The following is a 21,046-nucleotide window of genomic DNA, read 5'->3' as shown; positions in this document are numbered from 1 at the left end:
ATGGTGTGGACACTGTCTGTGGTTGTGTAATGTGTTATAAGTCTGCCACTGCTTGGTTTAAAACATTCTGGGACTTTTTATCTCAAACCTGTGTGTGAAAGTTTTGATATAGTCCTCACGTTTTGGAAGCAGTTTCTGCGAATGGAAGGGTAGAAATTAGGGAGAGAACCCAGCACTTTCTATATCCTGTTCGCAAAGCCTGTGCTGGATTATTCCCTTCAGGGCTTTCTCCATTCTAGCTTCCAGTGACCCAAGTGGCGGGGCTCCGGCCACTTGCTTAAGAGATGATTCTATAGTTAATACTTCAGCTCTCGCTGTCATTAACCATTTGGGATAATCCAGGCTGGGCTTTTTTTCCCTCAGTTTTATCTCATTACTCTTGTCACCTGACTATCAGTTCATGCTTGGTATTATGGATAGTCCCCTGTGTCTCCCGCCCTCCTTGGCAGTTTATTGCCCCAGGCTGTTCTCTAGGTATTAATTGTACCTAAAGTTCTGTCAGGGACCCTGCAAATTTGATTTAATACCTCTTCCTTTGAATAAAGCACACATAGTGATAAAACACTGAGGACCATGGAGAGAACTTCAAGCTTTGGCACACTTACTCTTCATTCTTCCTTGCCAGTCCAAAAGTAGGGGTTCTAGTTCTTCCCATCCAGCAGATGGAGACAGTGCAGTTTTGATGACAACACACATCCTTATTAAAAGGATCCAGCTGTCACTCTCATTGTTTCTCCCTATAACCGTGGTTCTCAACCTATTTACAGTTGTGGGCCATATATGCGGCCCATAATGTGTTATGTGGGCCACATCCAATACTACCTGTATGGCCCTGACGATGTCACATGGGCCACAGCTCTGCTGATTGGGCCGCAAACGGCCTGTGGGCCACAGGTTGAGAACCACTGGTCTATAACATGTGGTGGTTATACATAGGCACTGCCATATGGGATCAGACCCTAGACTCATCTAGCCTCGTCTCCTGTGTCTGACGGGGCAAGCACAGGTGTTTCAGTGGAAGGTGTAAGAGCCTTCAGTAGCGGATGTATAATAATCTACCGCCACATTAGTTTTCATCCTGGTTTCTAATAGTTAGAGATTGGCTTAAGTCCTGAAGCAATAGGTTTAATATCCCTGCCACAATGTTTGTTGTCATTAACTATGCTAACTCTGGACATTCTTCTTATCCCAAGAATAAATGGGATATAACTGTTCCATCCTTTTTTTAATCTTGTTAAATTCATGGCTTCAACTACTTCATGTGGCAGTGAGTTCTACAGTTTAATCATGCATTGTATGATAAGGCCCTTTTTTGTTCATTTTGAATTTTCCACGTTTATTTACACTGCACTTTCCCTTGTCCTTGTGTTGAGACAAGGAGAACAGATATTTCCAATCTCCCTGAGCAGTCATCATTTAAGATACTTCTGTCGTGTCCCCTGTCAGGGTTCCCTCCCCACTCTGAATTCTAGGGTACAGATGTGGGGACCCGCATGAAAGACCCCCTAAGCTTATTTCTACCAGCTGATGTTAAAAACTTCCCCAAGGCACAAATCCATCCTTGTCTTTGGATGGGTACTGCTGCCACCACCAAGTGAGTTAGACAAAGATTCAGGAAAAGGACCACTTCGAGTTTGTTTCCCTAAAATATCCCCCCAAGCCACTTCACCCTCTTTCCTGGGGAGGGTTGAGAATAATCTACCAACCAGATAGGTAAACAAGGTGAGCACAGACTGGACCCTAAAAACCAATCAGGTTCTTAAAAACAGAACTTTATTATAAAAACAAAATAGAAGAAGCACCTCTGTAAACTCAGGATGGAAGGTAATTTTACAGGGTAATCAGATTCAAAACACAGAGGATTCCCCTCTAGGCAAAACTTTAAAGTTACAAAAAAACCAGGAATAAACCACCCTCTTAGCCTAGAGAAAATTTACAAGCTAAAACAAAAGATACTCTAATGCATGTTCTTGCTATTACTTACTATGTCTGTAAGTTTAGATGTATCATTCAGTAGGAGCTAGATTACTTGCTTGGTCTCTGTCTCTCTTTGTCTCCGGAGAGAATACACAAGCCTAAAACAAAAACCTTCCCCCACAGATTTGAAAGTAACTTTTCCCCTTATTGGTCCTTTTGGTCAGGTGCCAACCCGGCTGTCATAAATAAATATAAAGGGAAAGGTAACCACCTTTCTGTATACAGTGCTATAAAATCCCTTCTGGCCAGAGGCAGCATCCTGTTACCTGTAAAGGGTTAAGAAGCTCAGCTAACCTGACTGGCACCTGACCCAAAGGACCAATAAGGGAACAAGATACTTTCAAATCTTGTGGGGGGGGGGGGACTTCTGTTTGTGCTCTTTGTTTACGTGTATGTTCTCTCTTGGGACTGAGAGAGGCCAGACAAGAAATCCATCTTCTCCAACCCATCCTAATGCAAGTCTCCAATATTGCAACCAGTATAGGTAAGCCAGGCAAGGCGGATTAGTTCATCTTTTGTTTTATGTGAATTTTCTCTGTGTTAAGAGGGAGGTTTATTCCTGTTTTCTGAAACTTTAAGGTTTTGCCCAGAGGGGGATCCTCTATGTTTTGAATCTGAATACCCTGTAATGTATTTTTCATCCTGATTTTACAGAGGTGATTCTTTTACCTTTTCTTTAATTAAAATTCTTCTTTTAAGATCCTGATTGCTTTTTCATTGTTCTTAAGATCCAAGGGTTTGGGTCTGTGTTCACCTGTACAAATTGGTAAGAATTATTGTCAAGCCTTCCCCAGGAAAGTGCTGTAGGGCTTGGGGGGATATTTTGGGGGAAGACATCTCCAAGTGGTCTCTCTCCCTGTTCTTTGTTTAAAACGCTTGGTGGTGGCAGCATACTGTTCAAAGCCAAGGCGAAGTGTGTACCTTGGGGAAGTTTTTAACCTAAGCTGGTAAGAATAAGCTTAGGGGGTCTTGCATGCGGGTCCCCACATCTGTACCCTAGAGTTCAGAGTGGGGAAGGAACCCTGATACCGGCTATCTGAGCTTCTTAACCCTTTACAGGTAAAGGAGGGATTTTATGCTATCCTTAGCTGTATGTTTGACACCCCCTCTTATTGGTCTCCTTTTCAAAGTAACAGTCCCAGTCTTTGCAATCTTTCTTCATACAAGAGTCTTTTTCTGGGCCCTTGATCACTCTTGTCACTCATCTGTGAAACCCCTCTAGTTCTGTAGCATCTTCTTGGAGATGAGGGGTGACCAGTGCTATACAGTGTCCACACGAGGCCACACCATTGATTTGTATAATATTCTCTATTATTCACCATCCCTCTGACATTTCCTCCTCCCTTGCCCCACATATTCAGAGTTTGATGCTTCTTCTCCAGCCACTCGTAACGGACTGAGGAGAGTAAATGGGTCTTTCATTATGCCCAGGAGAAAAGGAAGCAGAATTTTCTGTTATGGTCAAGCTCTGTCGTATTGTAAGTGCACCTTGGGAAGCTGGTAGATCGGTTGTGTAAGGTGGAAGAAATGTAGGCAGTAAGAAAAGAGCTGAATGTGGGATTGTGCTCTGCATAAACAGATGGTGCAGTTCTGATACCAACATTATTAGCATGCTTTCATTGGAAAAGTAATTAGCAACCCCTTGATAATTTGACTGAATTAATGCTTTTTGATGTAATCTGTTACTTCTCATTGGGATCCATCTTTAGCCATGATCCTTTTTATAAATTGCACAATTTAAGAAGTAAACTAATTATCCTGAAACAACTGTCTCCTTGCTTGGTAGGCTCTTCCTGACTCCTGACAAACAGCGGCTACGCTGTAAGTTTTTTGTCAGCAGGAGAGCCGACAAAGAGCGGCTACACTGCACAACTTTTAGTGGCACAGCTGTAGCAACACAACCAAGTCGCTAAAAGCTGTGTAGTGTAGACATAGCCTCTAAAACCTGGCTAGATTCAGCACAAAAATAAGTTTTAACTAATAATGTAATTCTTTCCTCTGTTGCCCTGGGAACAGCCTCAGAATGCAACTGCAACATCACAATTATTAGGCATCTCTTTGTTTCCTATGGTACTTGTGTTCTCACAGAATGATGTGCAAAATGGGTCAGCAAGTAAATTTCAGGAGTGCGTTTTTTACAAAGTTCAGTTAGTTAAAACTTCATTCCACTGTGTGCCACCTCACTGTAGCTTGTGGATGGGTGGGGGGTTGGAGGCTTCCAGTGCACACTCATATCGGCTTCAAATCCCAATTTCATTTTGGTGTGCAGTGTTTCTTTGCCTTCACACATTTATTCATGATAGCAGTGGTCTAGATGTTTCTTTAAAACAAAAATTGAAATTTATATAAATTGAATTCTTCTATTTTCCATAGGTTTAATTAAAAAAAAAATAGTTCAAAAGTGACAACCTATGCTAAGACTTAAACTAAAAATCTATTAAAATAACTCTAAATTAAATAAAAATAATATTAAGCAGTACATACTTGTTGCCAAGTTTTAAAGAAAGTGACACCACTGAATTGGTGAAAGTCACTGGCTAAGCACCTGGAACCAGAGTTTGCTGAAGTGTTAAACTGTCTTCTGACAGCAGAAACATCTACTACAGGTGCAGAGAAAATATTTTCTTCACTTCAGTTCATTCAACTCGTTCAGTTCAATGACTAGCTCATTCACCGTTTGAGACTAACTGGGATTTGAAAAAGGATAGCTTGTTTTTCTTTTTCCAATATCTGAATAAGATCTAGGTGTGAGAAATGAGATGTACTGGGTCTAAAGTCTTGAAAGGCATAGTGACCGAAGACCATCTGGTCAGTTCACTTACTGCAGATACTTCCTTTGTTTAATAGATCAGTTTTAAATGCAAGACATGTTTTGACTAACTTTTCTTATGTATCCTGCATATTCAAGGTAGTTTTGTTTAACTGAAAATTTAAGATGCTGGTTTTGTGCATTAATTGATTTTGAATTTTCATCCAAATAGAGCCTGTCATTAATCTAGTAAAAAAGAAAATGATGAAAGATACATTTCTTAAACATATTCAGATTCTTAAGTTTTCCTCTAAGCTAAATAGTTACCTAATAGTATATCCTCCTGATTAGCAAATAGAAGTATCAAATTTATTGTAAATACTGTGTTTAGTTACAGATCAGTGTGTTTTAGTGGTTACCAACCACTGAGAATCAGCCTTTTTTAAGAAAATAACTAAAAGTACAAATGCAAAACGCTATTAAAATTAATTATTTAAATCAAAGTTTCCTGCTTGCTGATTTAAATCATGATTAATATTGGTGATTTAAATTGATCTTCCCCACTAGACCATCTAGGGAGTAGCTCTCCATGTTTCTGTAATATTGGTTCCAACACCTCAGGGTAGGTATGAGTTTATTGCAAGGCTTAGAGTGCCCTCCACAGCCCCTGCATTACCAGAATCCACCTGGTCACTTAGGCTCAAATAAATTTGTTAGTCTTTAAGGTGCCACAAGTATTCCTTTTCTTTTTCCTGGTCACTTAGAGATTATGAATGGTGCTGTCCACAGTGCCAGTCTCTTAGCAAAGCCTTTGGGTTAATATGCACTCCTCTGTGGGACGTTAATGTGGAAGGAGGAGGAGGATACTGAAAGTTGTGATTTGATGTATGTGTAAAATAGTGTTTTCCAGAGCTCAGTTAGCAGCCTTGATTTATTCTAAATTGTAGCTTGGGTACTACTGAAGGTTTGTACAAGGGTTGTGTTACTGGAAAAGGCTTAGCAGGAATACCCCTGTTGTCAAATTGGAAGCTGCATTTTTTGTCCGTTGCTGGCATGAAGCTGGCAAACTGAACACAGCAGGTACAGGGCAAATGTTATCTTGTACTAGTACCCCATAAAAGAGCTGATGAAATCAATAATTCCTGGGAAACTTTTTGTATTTAGTCTGCATTGAATAGCTTGCTCTTTAGTCCAGTGACCTGTTAGGTCACAAATATATTTTCTTTACCATATGATTCTGTAACGCTGTATATTAATGGAGCCCTGTCAAATTTGATTTGCCCGGGCAAGTGACTTGTTTTTGGTGGGTGAGCAAAATAATCATTCTCACCCTCCCATTGTCAGTCATGGTAACAAGCAGGCTAGTAGAGCTTATCTGAGCTGTTGTGACTTATTGACCTATAGAAGCTCATGGCCATGTCTGTTCAGTACTTCGAACACTTACCAGAGGTCTGGAAGAGTCAGTACATCTACTTCTTCAGCTTCTTGAGAACTGACCCATTTGTCTCTTCACAGGGGTGGTGCATTATTAACCAGCCCAAGTGGACCAGGCTATCACATCATGCTTCCATTCATTACCACCTTCAAATCAGTGCAGGTTAGTAACCTCTCGCAGGGGAGCTGGAATAGGGTGGGGTTGTATGGAGTATCTGTCAAATATGACAGTGGAGCTGGAATTTTGCCTAAATAAAGGCCATGTTAGCCAGTTCTTAGTAGCATAAGAGCACACTAGTTTGGCACACTGATCAGATATTAGCCACCCTCCTTTCTGATGTTGGGGTGCAACCCCTGGTGTACCCATAGTACTACAGATTCCAGTATGCAGCATGGCCTGTAGCAGCTGCAGGTCCCAGAATGCAATGATGCACTCTGCTGCAAGAGGCCAGGCCCCACTGCACATGGTGGCTGTGCACTACTTAGTAGATCACAATGAACTACATTTGTTCTGTTGCCTTTTGTTGTGCTTTGCCCTCCCCTGAATTGTTACCACTACAGTGAGTTTGGAAGGGCTGAATGAATTAATCTACTTTACTGTGGCTAGAGATGCTGGTGGCTTCCTGAGAGCATGTAGTGTGGAAACACCCTGCACTGCAAATAAATGTTGGCTCCATGCTGTGTTTCCAGTGGGAGCTCTTCACTGGCACAAACAAAAAGCTACTCGCTGACCCTGAGGCTCCTGCCTTGGGACATCTCTGCTGCTGACACCATGTGTCCTCCCAATGCTTGGGTCTGCAAGTGTTCACTTTGCCATTTGCCAGGCAGGGAGCTGCAATCCTTTTGGGCACTGAGGGAAGGAGAGGAAGGGGGAAAGAGAATGGAGTTCCCTGCACCATCCCCTTCTTCCTCAATCATCACCCTGGAGTAGATGCCAGAGAAGTTCCTTCTGCTCCCTGCCTATAGCAGCCCCAACAGCTTGAAGAGCGGTGCTCCTCCTAATGCAGGGTTGGCAAACCTGAGCCTGAGAAGTGAGCCAGAATTTACCAATGTACATTGCCAAAGAGCCATAGTAATACATCAGCAGCCCCTATCAACCTCCCCTCCCTCCCCGCACCTCCCGATCAGCTGTTCCGTGGCATGTGGGGAGGAGCGAGGGGGGCACGGCAGGCTCAGGGGAGGGGGCAGGAAGGGGTGGAGTGGGGGCAGGGCCTGTGGCAGAACCAGGAGTTGAGCAGTGGGCACCCTCCCCCGGTACATTGGAAAGTTGGCACCTGTAGCTCCAGCCCCGGAGTTGGTGCCTATGCAAGGAGCTGCACATTAACTTCTGAAGAGCTGCATGTGGCTCTGGAGCCACAGGTTGGCTACCCCTGTCCTTGTGCATCCCGCTCTTCTCAGCAACAATTACAGAGCATGAGTGCTGAGCTTCCACTGAGTGCATGGCCTGAACTGGACTAGAAAGCTCTGCGAGGGCCTGTCTAGGGCTTGGCTGTTGACTGGTAAGTGCCTGGTTTCTCTGTGAGCCCTGATTACATGTCTCTTGTTTCAGACAACATTGCAAACTGATGAAGTAAAAAACGTGCCTTGTGGGACGAGGTATGTTGCTCCTGTATGTTCTTCCTGGATGTGGCAAGCCAATGTGGTCGGTCTAATTCTCAACTTGTGGCTAATTCACTCTGAGGCACTCAGGCCTGGGGGCTGAGAATTATGGGCAGAGGCCTTTGAGTAGCTTTTGAGGGGGGTTTGATCTGGCATAAAGCCTGTTCAGAATGTTTGTCTGTAAAGAGTGGATATGGGTGGGAATAGTAAAGATTGCTCTTACATTGCTCCCTGCTGGGGCCAGAACTGACTTTCTGCAGTTGTCTGTGCCACTTTCTCCAGCGTGTGTTCTTGTCTGTCTCTCTTGTTTTACTTTTCTCCTGTTATCTGATCCTCCATCACTCATTCTTTCCCTTAGCCAACCTCTCAGTGCTTTTAGTTTGGAATTTGCTCTCTAATGATAGAAGGCCAACCACTGATTTCCATGCTATCCCAGGGAAATAAGAACAGCATCCCCTTGGATTGGGCTTGCACATTTGGAATGTAGTCCCACCACCTGAAATGAACCCTGACAAAAAGCCAGGATCTGGTTCATCGCAGACTAATTGTTAGTCTGGGTGGTCAGAAACTTTCTCTGAAGTAAAAGAGCAGATGAATATTGTACAAGATACAAACCTTCTAAGTAAAGTTTAGCACTTCAATAGCATTTAAATATCCAAGTGCTGTCTACACATTAGTTAAAGCAGCAGTAACAATGCTTTGTGTGTGCAGTGCTTATCTTCACAAAGTATTCCAAAGTGCTTTATTTATACACGTGTTCATGCATTGTTAATGTTGCAAAATAAACCTCTTGGGTCTGGAAAATTGTAGAACTGAAAGTTTCTTCTGAAACATTAACCTAGCTATATTGCACATCTTATATATTTTATGGCATAAGTCAGTAATATTCCACCTATTTCTGTGGGTCAGTTAACGAGATCGTGCCACAAAATGAAACCCCTCTTTCTTGAGTTATAGACCAATCAGCCTAACTTTGATACCTGAAAAGGTACTGGAACAAACTAAGCAATCAGTTTGAAAGTATCTAGAGAACAATAAGGAATACAGCAGGTCCCTGGTATATGTTGGGGTTGTGTTCTTGAAAAGGGCCACGTATACCAAAATGATGTATACTAGGCACCCACTGGTACAGCAGTGGCATGGGCAGGAGTGGGGTTGGGGTGCGGGGGCTTCTCCAACTCCGCCCGGCACTCCTGCCAGGGTGCGGGGAAGTAGAGCAGGGCAAGCCACTGACCCAGCTCCCCGGCTGGAGTGCCAGAGCTGGGCAAGCCCCCGCACCCAGGTGGGTGGTGTGGGGCAAGTGCTGGGGCAGGAGCAGAGCCAGGATTGGGGGGAGAGGGGGGCTGGATGTATACACCTCCCCCTTATCCCTTGTTTCGCATATCCATCGCTAGTCAGTAGGGGAATGTGTTCCGATTCACGTCTGTCCGCATATCCATCGTTGCAGTATTGTACTATAAGTTGCAAACGATGGATATGCGGATTGGGACCGATGTGAATCGGAACATGTTCATCTATTGATGAGCGATGGATATGTGAAACAACGGATAAGGGGGAGACATATACCAGGGACTGCCTGTAGCCAGCATAGATTTGTCAAAAACAAAATCATGCCAAAGCAACTTACTTGACTCCTTTGACAGGGTTACTGGCCTAGTGCAGAGTGGGGAAGGAATAGATGTGATATATCTTCATTTTAGTAAGGCTTTTGGTTCAGTCTCATAAACAAACAATTACTATAAGGGTACAAAACTGGTTGAAAGACCGTACGCAGAGTAGTTATCAGTGATTTGCTGTCAGACTGGGAGGGTGTATCTGGTGGGGCACCACAAGGATCGGTCCTAGGTTCAGTAGTAGTCGGTATTCTCATTAACTACTTGGATAATGGAATGGAGAATATGCTTATAAAATCTGCAGATGACACCAAGCTGCGGGGAGGGGTTGCAAGCACTTTGGAGGAAAGGTTTAGCATTCATGATGACCTTGACAAATTGGACTGAATTCAACAAGATGAAATCCAATAAAAATAAGTGCAAAGTGCTTCACTTAAGGAGGAAAAATCAAACGCACATCTACAAAATGGGGAATAGCTACTTAAGTGGTAGTACTGCTGAAAAGGATCTAGGGGCTATAGTGGATTACAAATTGAATGAGTCAGCAAGCTGAGGCAGGTGTGAAAAAAGACTGATTTTCTGGGGTGTTTTAACAGGAGTGTTGTATGTAAGACATGGAAGGTAATTGTCCCGGTCCACTCGGCACTGGTGAGGCCTCAGCTGGAGTACTGTCCCCATTTCTGGGCTCCACGCTTTAGGAAAGATGTGAATAAATTGGGAAGCCCAGAGAAGAGCAACAAAAATGATAAAAGGTTTAGAAAACCTGACCTGTGCCAAAAGGTTAAAAAAAAGTGGGCATGTTTCATCTTGAGAAAAGATGACCGGGGGAGCAGGGGGAACCTATAACAATCTTCAGATATGTTAAGGGCGGCTGTTGTCATAAAGAGGACTCTGATCAGTTGTTCTCCATGCCTAGTGAAGGTAGGACAAGAAGTAATGTGCTTAATCTTTAGCGAGGGATATTTAGTTTAGATATTTAAGAAAAACATTCTAAGTATAAGGGTAGTTAAACTCTGGAATAGGCTTCCAGGGGAGGTTTTTGAACCCTCATCTGTTGGAATTAATATTATTTATGTAGGGTGTTACCATGGCACTAATTTAACCATAAATTCCTGAATTAAATCCAAGGGCCCCGTACACAATTTCTCTAAACATTCCTTAAAAAGCCTAAATAATCAATGTATTACATCCAACAGTAACAAAACATTTATAAACGTTTGATCAAGATACTTACAAACGGGCTAAACCCTGGGGTGCTTAGACCTGTATTGGTTGGCTCCAGCATGGTCAGGCAGGTATTAGCAATGAACCCTTTAAGAGTTTACTTCTTTTCCCTTCAACAAATAAGTGATGTCATTCTCAATTACTAATTTTAGCTAAAAACCCATTTAAGACAGTTGATTCTTATTTCCAGTCTTCATCCAGATAGGATTTACAACTTCCTTTCTTCCCAAGGCCTTTCCTCCCCTCCTTGCTGATCAACAATTTGTCCATTGCCCCTCTGTTCACATTGGCTTTAACACTGCTGTGTGGATTGGGAAAGGCCATGTTGGCTCACTTTAAGAAAGATTCTTTGTTTTATGTAAAACAATCTGCAATCACCCCCATCGGTCAGAGGCCTTCTTTTTAGAACTTCTCCTTATCTGATTAGTTATTCTTTGAACCAGACATCATCCTTTCTTCATTCCTTCTGGCCTTATGACTCATTATTTCCTTCCTTCTACTTGCTAGTCAGGGCCTTTCTTTACAACACATCTATTTCCTTAACTAAATTCAAGCTAACCCTAATTCTTTAGTTTTTGTATTTATCCTACATTCTCTGCCTTAAAAACCTACATGCTATGTGGGTTTTACTACATTAAGCATTTTAAACATACCTTTTATGAATTTGCAACATCTTACATAACCGTTAAACTTGACACTACAAAATCAAAGTTTCAGTTACCACAGTTTATATGGTTAACTACCCTAGCTTTAAATGACAGTAGTTACCATGGATATATTCAACTTTGTTTGTGCTTGTTCCACCACCAGGGGCTAGTTAACTCCTGAATTTCCTATTCTTGGCTATTAATATTTTAAGATCCAGGCTCAAAGGAAGACTAGGATGCCCACACTTGAGTACTGCTTTCATAGCGTCCTCTTGGAATCTGAATTCAGCCTGTATTTCAGTTACAGTGGATTTTGTTATGAAACAAAACATTGGCCACTTGAAATAACACTCTGGGTCCACGCTAGAAGTGGTTTATTTCCAGCCCCCACACAATATTTACCATTCCACTTCACCAGTTCCTCAGCATCTCAACTATATTGTGCAGATTGGAGATAGCTCCCCCAGAGTGAGCCCGCATGCTGGCAACTGTGTCTGTAAGACATTACAGCTGCTGCAGATGTAGGTGAGCAACAGAACAAGTCCAAGGCTCACCAGACCTTGTCATTATCTTGAAACAGTATTTGAGGAGAAACAAACTCTTTTAAAACCTTATGGGTTAGTGCCTTCCAGTACTCCCAGTGGTAGTACTCTAATAATGGTTTGAACGTGGTGTTCTGCAGTTATTGGATGGGATAGTATGAGTGGGATAAAGAGTACTATACCAAGTTTTTAATTTCTCTGTAGTAATAAGAGGGCAATTTACCTTGCTCTATATGAGTGAGGATGGCCTTGATTTTTGTCTAGTGCATATTTCTCCGTACACACATTATGTTATGGCCCTGACTATTGGCCTGCTTTGATCTTTATTAGTTTGGTTATCTGTTTCATCTACCTTATGCTGTACTTCCTTAAACAAATTAACTAAGTCATGCATATTATATACATTCCAAAGTTCTTAATATGTTCTTTGCTGTGCTCATTCATTGGACTCAATAGGTCCGCAGCCAGCTTGTGTTGGAATGCTAGTTTGTGTTCCCACGAGGTCCAGCTGATTCCAATTTGAAACCACCCTGTACAGCACTGGTGGATAGACTCCAGCAGTTTTGCCTTTGAATTGATTCAAGTGCCTTTTCCTCTACATTTCTGTCAAGAAAGCCTTTCTAATAGTCCTCTATCATTTTACCATACAAGTGGCCAAGCCCTGGCAGACATAACCCTTTTGGCAGCTGCAACAAAGTCAAATTCAACAACACAGGTACATATATAAATTGAACATCGTTGCACAGCAGTTCTTTAAGGGACCTTAATTCCCATTCATTACTAGGTCCTACCTCCACCTTAGAGCATTTTGAGTTTTTCTTTTTTTTTCCCCCACCCCCCAATGTACAGTATTTGTGCTACCCTTATTGATATGTGCCCTTTTGAGAATCAGGAAGGGTAGAAATAAGCCCTTATTTGATTAAATTTTACAGGAAACACAAAACATGTATAATGTTGCTTATGCCTAGCATTCACGTATGGAAAATTCAAGTTACCATTTCGTAAACAGGGATTGATGCTGATTGTTGTTCCTTACACAATCACCACGATTTCACTTTTCCGCAAGGCCACTTGCAGAATTGTACTTGATACACCGGCATCATTTATTTTGCACCATAACTTAATTGGGCTTCTGGCTGTCACTTTGGATTGTTTCTGTGTTTTAAGTTGTGTTCTCTGTGCACCAAGACTTCGTATGCATGATTACACCAGCTTCTCCATACAATTCCTACAGACTGAAAAATCAAAACACAATTTCTGGTGCTCCCTTAGTGGGAACCTTTGAACAACTTTTAGCTGAGTAGCATCTCGTCATCAATCCTTGTTTTTAGAACTTGCTTCTATTCATACCAGATAAACTGCAGGGTTGGATTTTTGTATTTTATAGTAGGCCCCCATCTTGGTGCCGGAAACGTTTTTGTTTGTTTTTCCCTCCAGTGTTCTCTGCACCGTCACTCTGTCCCCAACTTGCCAATCTACACTTTGGGCTGGTTTGTTAAAGTATGCCCTCATTTTGGCATGAACCTGCCCCTGTTGCTGTGTCTGGATAAATCCATGTTTTGTTTTTTCCCTGGTGGATTGCTTTTAGCACAAACCAGGTAATTGTTAACATGAATTTTTACATCTTTTTTTTTTTTTACAATAGGGCCACCAGGCTGCCTTAATTAGTCACTGATAAGTGGTATCAGCATTTTGCTGGGCCATTGATGGCACATCATGCACCAGTCTTAACATTTCCCTTTTAAGGGGTTGTGGTGGAACTTTCCCTGGTAAAGAGTGTTTTACCATTTAACTCCCCAAGCATTTTTTTTGTGTACGAGCAGATATCTCTGGATCAGATTCTTGCAATGTTACTAAATCAATGGTTTTTGCTTGTGCTCGAATGGTAACAGCAAGAACTGGATAATTGGGGATGGGACCACACCAAAGCCTGGCTATCAGCACCTTCATTCACTCTGTTTTTCTTGTTCACTTCCCCATGTCTGGTATGAGCTTTTACTTTAACCACATATACCACTGAGTTAGCCCATTTACCTGCTAGTTCCCATACATAGGACAAAAGGGCTTGATAGCATAAAGGCTTATAATCTGCACTGCAAAATGAATTTGTACTAAATCAAGGAAGGTGGTGGTTGTTAAGGCATCACAGACCCTTACAGTCTGAACATATTACACTAGCTGGTACTTGTCCTTTATTACTGAGCGATAATGCCTCTGATACAGCAGCCAACACAGTGTACAGTGTTTGAACTACATCTGCGTTGCACAGGTTCATCCTGAACCGAGAGAGCCCAAACCATAAATTCTGTGACGGGTCCCTTTTGATATTAGGGCAAGCCATTAGCATATATTGTCAGACCCTCAGGGTGCAGCCCTTCGGAATTTAAACTTATGTACTGCACGTGGATAAAAGGGTTAGGGGCTCCTCATGAGAGGGAATTTCACCAGGACACTTGTATGGATTACTATCAATGAATAGTTCTGCTGGCAAAGGTGAGGAGGACACACTTCAGTTTGGTGCTCTTCCAGCAGCAGAAACCACAGTGTCGGTGTAGGACTAGACACTGTTCTATTTTTAATTTTACCAGACAGAAGACACTGTAGAGGATGATGAGCAATGTACATTTTTATGCATCTCAACCCCACCAGATATCTGAAATGTGTCAGGGCCCACCACACAGCAAAAATTGGTTTTCATAGGGAGAAAGTAGACTGCTTTTCAAATCTAGTCAGTACTCTGGACGCATAAGCTTTCTCTATCACTAGTCCTGAGTTAACACGGTTGAAATGGCTGTGTCCCTGGTTGTTACAAACAATCCAAAAGCCAAATGGTACAGTTGCTCTAAACATGTCTAAAAAGCTGCCTAATAACCAATTTACTACATCCAAATAGTAATAAAACCATTTATACACATTTGATCAAGATACTTAAATGGGATAAACCCAGGGATGCTTAGACCCGTATTGGTCAGCTCCAGCATGGTCAGGCAGGTATTAGCAATGAACCCTTTTAAGGGTATGTCTACACTACGAAATTAGGTCGAATTTATAGAAGTCGGTTTTTTTGAAATCAGTTTTATATATTCGAGTGTGTGTGTCCCCACAGAAAATGCTCTAAGTTCATTAAGTGCATTAACTCGGCGGAGCGCTTCCACAGTACCGAGGCAAGCGTCGACTTCTGGAGCGTTGCACTGTGGGTAGCTATCCCACAGTTCCCGCAGTCTCCGCTGCCCATTGGAATTCTGGGTTGATATCCCAATGCCTGATGGGGCTAAAACATTGTCGCGGGTGGTTCTGGGTACATATCGTCAGGACCCCGTTCCCACCCTCCCTCCCCCCGTGAAAGCAAGGGCAGACAATCATTTCGCGCCTTTTTTGTCTGCTGCCAGCCAAAGATGTAAAGGATAGATGGAGTGGGTCAGAACAAGAAATAGACCAGATTTGTTTTGTACTCATTTTCCTCCTCCCCTGTCTAGATCACACTGCAGTCAGTCACAGAGAAGGCGCAGCGAGGTTAATCTAGCCATGTATCAATCAGAGGCCAGGCTAACCTCCTTGTTCCAATAACAACGATAACTTTGGTGCACCATTTCTTATTGGAACCCTCCGTGCAGTCCTGCCTGAAATACTCCTTGATGTACAGGCACACCCTTTGTTGATTTTAGCTCCCTGAAGCCAACCCTGTAAGCCGTGTCGTCAGTCGCCCCTCCCTCCGTCAGAGCAACGGCAGACAATCGTTCCGCGCCTTTTTTCTGTGCGGACGCCATACCAAGGCAAGCATGGAGGCCGCTGAGCTCATTTTGGCAATTAGGAGCACATCAACCACCACACGCATTATCCAGCAGTATATGCAGCACCAGAACATGGCAACGCGATACCGGGCGAGGAGGCGACGTCAGCGCGGTCCCGTGAGTGATCAGGACATGGACACAGATTTCTCTGAAAGCATGGGCCCTGCCAATGCATGCATCATGGTGCTAATGGGGCAGGTTCATGCTGTGGAACACCGATTCTGGGCTCGGGAAACAAGCACAGACTGGTGGGACCGCATAGTGTTGCAGGTCTGGGACGATTCCCAGTGGCTGCGAAACTTTCGCATGCGTAAGGGCACTTTCATGGAACTTTGTGACTTGCTTTCCCCTGCCCTGAAGCGCATGAATACCAGGATGAGAGCAGCCCTCACAGTTGAGAAGCGAGTGGCGATAGCCCTGTGGAAGCTTGCAACGCCAGACAGCTACCGGTCAGTCGGGAATCAATTTGGAGTGGGCAAATCTACTGTGGGGGCTGCTGTGATGCAAGTAGCTCACGCAATCAAAGATCTGCTGATATCAAGGGTAGTGACCCTGGGAAATGTGCAGGTCATAGTGGATGGCTTTGCTGCAATGGGATTCCCTAACTGTGGTGGGGCTATAGACGGAACCCATATCCCTATCTTGGCACCAGAGCACCAAGCCGGCGAGTACATAAACCGCAAGGGGTACTTTTCGATAGTGCTGCAAGCTCTGGTGGATCACAAGGGACGTTTCACCAACATCAACGTGGGATGGCCGGGAAAGGTGCATGACGCTCGCATCTTCAGGAACTCTGGTCTGTTTCAAAAGCTGCAGGAAGGGACTTTCTTCCCAGACCAGAAAATAACTGTTGGGGATGTTGAAATGCCTATATGTATCCTTGGGGACCCAGCCTACCCCTTAATGCCATGGCTCATGAAGCCGTACACAGGCAGCCTGGACAGTGGTCAGGAGCTGTTCAACTATAGGCTGAGCAAGTGCAGAATGGTGGTAGAATGTGCATTTGGACGTTTAAAGGCGCGCTGGCGCAGTTTACTGACTCGCTTAGACCTCAGCGAAACCAATATTCCCACTGTTATTACTGCTTGCTGTGTGCTCCACAATATCTGTGAGAGTAAGGGGGAGACGTTTATGGCGGGGTGGGAGATTGAGGCAAATCGCCTGGCTGCTGGTTACGCGCAGCCAGACACCAGGGCGGTTAGAAGAGCTCAGGAGGGCGCGGTACGCATCAGAGAAGCTTTGAAAACCAGTTTCATGACTGGCCAGGCTACAGTGTGAAAGTTCTGTTTGTTTCTCCTTGATGAAACCCCCCGCCCCTTGGTTCACTCTACTTCCCTGTAAGCTAACCACCCTCCCCTCCTCCCTTTAATCACCGCTTGCAGAGGCAATAAAGTCATTGCTGCTTCACAGTCATGCATTCGTTATTCATTCATCACACAAATAGGGGGATGACTACCAAGGTATCCCAGGAGGGGTGGTGGAGGAGGGAAGGAAAATGCCACACAGCACTTTAAAAGTTTACAACTTTAAAATTTATTGAATGACAGCCTTCTTTTTTTTTTGGGCAATCCTCTGTTGTGGAGTGGCTGGTTGGCCGGAGGCCCCCCCACCGCGTTCTTGGGCGTCTGGGTGTGGAGGCTATGGAACTTGGGGAGGAGGGCGGTTGGTTACAGAGGGGCAGCAGTGGCAGTCTGTGCTCCAGCTGCCTTTGCTGCAGCTCAGCCATACACTGGAGCATTCTGGTTTGGTCCTGCAGCAGCCTCAGCATTGAATCCTGCCTCCTCTCATCACGCTGCCGCCACATTTGAGCTTCAGCCCTGTCTTCAGCCCGCCACTTACTCTCTTCAGCCCTCCACCTCTCCTCCCGGTCATTTTGTGCTTTCCTGCACTCTGACATTATTTGCCTCCACGCATTCGTCTGTGCTCTGTCAGTGTGGGAGGACAGCATGAGCTCGGAGAACATTTCATCGTGAGTGCGTTTTTTTTTCTTTCTAAGCTTCACTAGCCTCTGGGAAGGAGAAGATCCTGTGATCATTGAAACACATGCAGCTGGTGGAGAAAAAAAAAGGGACAGCGGTATTTAAAAAGACACATTTTATAAAACAGTCACTACACTCTTTCAGGGTAAACCTTGCTGTTAACATTACATACATAGCACATGTGCTTTCGTTACAAGGTCGCATTTTGCCTCCTCCCACCGCGTGACTACCCCCTCAACCTTCCCCCCTCCCTGTGGCTAACAGCGGGGAACATTTCTGTTCAGCCACAGGCAAACAGCCCAGCAGGAATGGGCTATACTGAGTGTCCCTGAAGAAAAGCACCCTATTTCAACCAGGTGACCATGAATGATATCTCACTCTCCTGAGGATAACACAGAGAGAGAGAGAACGGATTTTGGTTGAATGCCAGCAAACATACACTGCAATGCTTTGTTCTACAGTGATTCCCGAGTATGTGTTACTGGCCTGGAGTGATAAAGTGTCCTACCATGAAGGACGAAATAAGGCTGCCCTCCCCAGAAACCTTTTGCAAAGGCTTTAGGACTACATCTAGGAGAACCGCAAATGCCAGGGCAAAGTAATCCTTTCACATGCTTGCTTTTAAACCATGTATAGCATTTTAAAAGGTACACTCACCAGAGGTCCCTTCTCCGCCTGCTGGGTCCAGGAGGCAGCCTTGGGTGGGTTCGGGGGGTACTGGCTCCAGGTCTAGGGTGAGAAACAGTTCCTGGCTGTCGGGAAAACCGGTTTCTCGGCTTGCTTGCTGTGAGCTATCTACAACCTCCTCCTCCTCATCATCTTCTTCGTCCCCAAAACCTGCTTCCGTATTGCCTCCATCTCCATTGAAGGAGTCAAACAACACGGCTGGGGTAGTGGTGGCTGAACCCCCTAAAATGGCATGCAGCTCATCATAGAAGCGGCATGTTTGGGGCTCTGACCCAGAGCGGCTGTTCGCCTCTCTGGTTTTCTGGTAGGCTTGCCTCAGCTCCTTCAGTTTCACGCGGCACTGCTTCGGGTCCCTGTTATGGCCTCTGTCCTTCATGCCCTGGGAGATTTTCACAAAGGTTTTGGCATTTCGAAAACTGGAACGGAGTTCTGATAGCACGGATTCCTCTCCCCAAACAGCGATCAGATCCCGTACCTCCCGTTCGGTCCATGCTGGAGCTCTTTTGCGATTCTGGGACTCCATCATGGTCACCTGTGCTGATGAGCTCTGCATGGTCACCTGCAGCTTGCCACGCTGGCCAAACAGGAAATGAGATTCAAAAGTTCGCGGTTCTTTTCCTGTCTACCTGGCCAGTGCATCTGAGTTGAGAGTGCTGTCTAGAGCGGTCAGAATGGAGCACTCTGGGATAGCTCCCAGAGGCCAATACCATCGAATTGTGTCCACAGTACCCCAAATTCGAGCTGGTAACGTCGATTTAAGCGCTAATCCACTTGTCAGGGGTGGAGTAAGGAAATCGATTTTAAGAGCCCTTTAAGTCGAAATAAAGGGCTTCACTGTGTGGATGGGTGAAGGTTTAAATCGATTTAACGCTGCTAAATTCGACCTAAAGTCCTAGTGTAGACCAGGGCTAAGAGTTTACCCTTCGAGTTCACCCTTATTTCCAATCTCTATCTAGATAAAATTTTTACAACTTCCTTCCTTCTCAAGGCCTTTCCTCCCCTTCTTACTTACTTACCAACAGTTCGTCCATTGCCCCGGGTTCACGTAGGCTTTAACACAGGTGTGTGGGTTGAGAAGAGCCATGTTTGGCTCATTTTAAGATAGATCTTTTTTCACGTCTATCAGTGAGAGGCCTTCTTTTTAGAAACTTCCCCTTATCTCATTAGTTATTCTTAGAACCAAACATTCTCCCTACTTCATTCCTTCTGGCCTTATAACTCATTATTTTCAAGGAATTCTACTTGCTAGTGATGGCCTTTCTTTGCAATACACATTTCCTTAAGTTAACTAATTTTTTTAATTTCATATTTGTCCAACTTGTTCATAAAAACTTCTGACCGTGTAGGATAAACACCTCTCAGGGATGGTCTAAGTTTAGTTGGTCCTGCCTCAGCACAGGGGGCTGGACTTGATGACCTCTCAAGGTCCTTTCCAGCCTTACATTTCTATAATTCCCTAACCTCCCACTCCCGCAGTGCATGGTTCTATCTGTTCCACTCTTCTGTTGCCATTTCAAAACTTTGTTTTGACTCACCACTCCAGTTGTGTTGCGCTCATACATGGTAGCTAACAAAGCTCAATGTAAAGTGTCAGAGGAGGAGATAAAGCATTCTCAGTCAAGCTGTGGACCAGACTTCCAAAGGAGATTAGCCTCATCCAGCGTGTGACTGCTCTTGGCTCATTGCAAGATTCTCCCCTTTGGTAAAGTATTTCCACCAATCACAGTAGTGATTTTATTTATGTATGTAATAAACATGATATACTTGTGTTATATTTGAAGCAAAGTCACCTTATTCAGGGAGGGGGAAGAAACAGAAATCCTCATGAAGTTTACAGGAAGCCTGACCCTGGAGATTCAGTCCACAGGGGAAAAGCTTGGATATACCGTGTTGGGCGCTGCAGACAAACTAAACACTTCCCAGATATGCCTGGAAGCCTGAACGGCCCATCATGTTATCTAAGATCTGGAGTAACCACTAGGAAAGGCTCGAAGGACTATAGCTGGAGAGAGTAATACAAATGATTAACAGAAATGTCAGGATTTAGCAATGTTAATCATGACCAAAGGAATGTCAAATACTATTTACGTGCAATGTAATTTCAGTTGCAGGGGAAGCTGCTTAGGGACACAAGCTTTAAAATCACATTTCCATCTGCAGAGGTTGTACCTTGTCTCTAGTATAGTTAAAAGTAAACTCTATGATGCCTGTAACTGGCAGATATAAGCAAAACAAACTTTTTCCCTGTATTTTCAACGTATGTCCTGTGACAGCTTGTGTGCCGGGTCATTGTCACTCAGCTGTTGGGTCATTGCAATTCCTATTTCATCATTAGTATAGTGAGATCACTGTTCTGCAGGGAGAGCATATGCATGCTCTGTCTCAAGTCCTGCAGGAAAATGTGAACCAATAACAGCAAAGCTGAAAAAAAAGAGGCAGCTGGTAGGTGTGTACACAGAGGAAAAGAGAGAGGCCAAGCATGTCTGGCAGTGCTCTCAGGACCACCCAGAAGACTCTTCTAAACATCAGCAGTAGAGCAGTAAACCTTTACAATGTTTCTTAAAATAAAAGTTTTCCAGTAAGTCAGCCATATAAACTGAAGGGTGATCCTACAGGAAAACTATTTTTTGCAGTTAAGTTTAAAAAAAAAAAAAAAGAAAAGAAAAGAAAAAGAAAAGTTGAGTGTCCCTTTAATTACTGGAATTTCCTAACTCTTCAGACCTTGACTTTTCCAACTTAACATGAGAATTTAATGTAAAGCACTGCACACCTTCCAGCTTCTGCCATAAAATGAGGCAGGGTTC

At 43.9% G+C, this 21,046-nt stretch overlaps 1 protein-coding gene across 6 annotated transcripts in view; it reads left to right on the top strand.

Moving 5' to 3' along the window:
- Positions 1 to 21,046, top strand: part of LOC140914681 (erlin-1) — a 75,375-nt gene that overhangs the window by 19,329 nt on the left and 35,000 nt on the right. For 5 of the 6 annotated variants that reach the window (XR_012159938.1, XM_073353129.1, XM_073353130.2 and 2 more), the window contains exons 3-4: positions 6,242 to 6,323; positions 7,710 to 7,756. The exons of the other annotated variant lie outside the window; for it this stretch is intronic. Coding sequence is in view for 4 of the 5 variants with exons in the window: in XM_073353129.1 (XP_073209230.1) it covers positions 6,242 to 6,323; positions 7,710 to 7,756 (129 nt within the window). In the remaining variant the exon portion in view is untranslated. The remainder of the gene's footprint in view (positions 1 to 6,241; positions 6,324 to 7,709; positions 7,757 to 21,046) is intronic. 6 annotated transcript variants of the gene reach the window in all.

The sequence above is a fragment of the Lepidochelys kempii genome, chromosome 7, assembly GCF_965140285.1.
Source record: "Lepidochelys kempii isolate rLepKem1 chromosome 7, rLepKem1.hap1, whole genome shotgun sequence".
Classification (NCBI taxonomy): domain Eukaryota; kingdom Metazoa; phylum Chordata; order Testudines; family Cheloniidae; genus Lepidochelys; species Lepidochelys kempii.
This window is presented reverse-complemented; position numbering and strand designations above follow the sequence as displayed.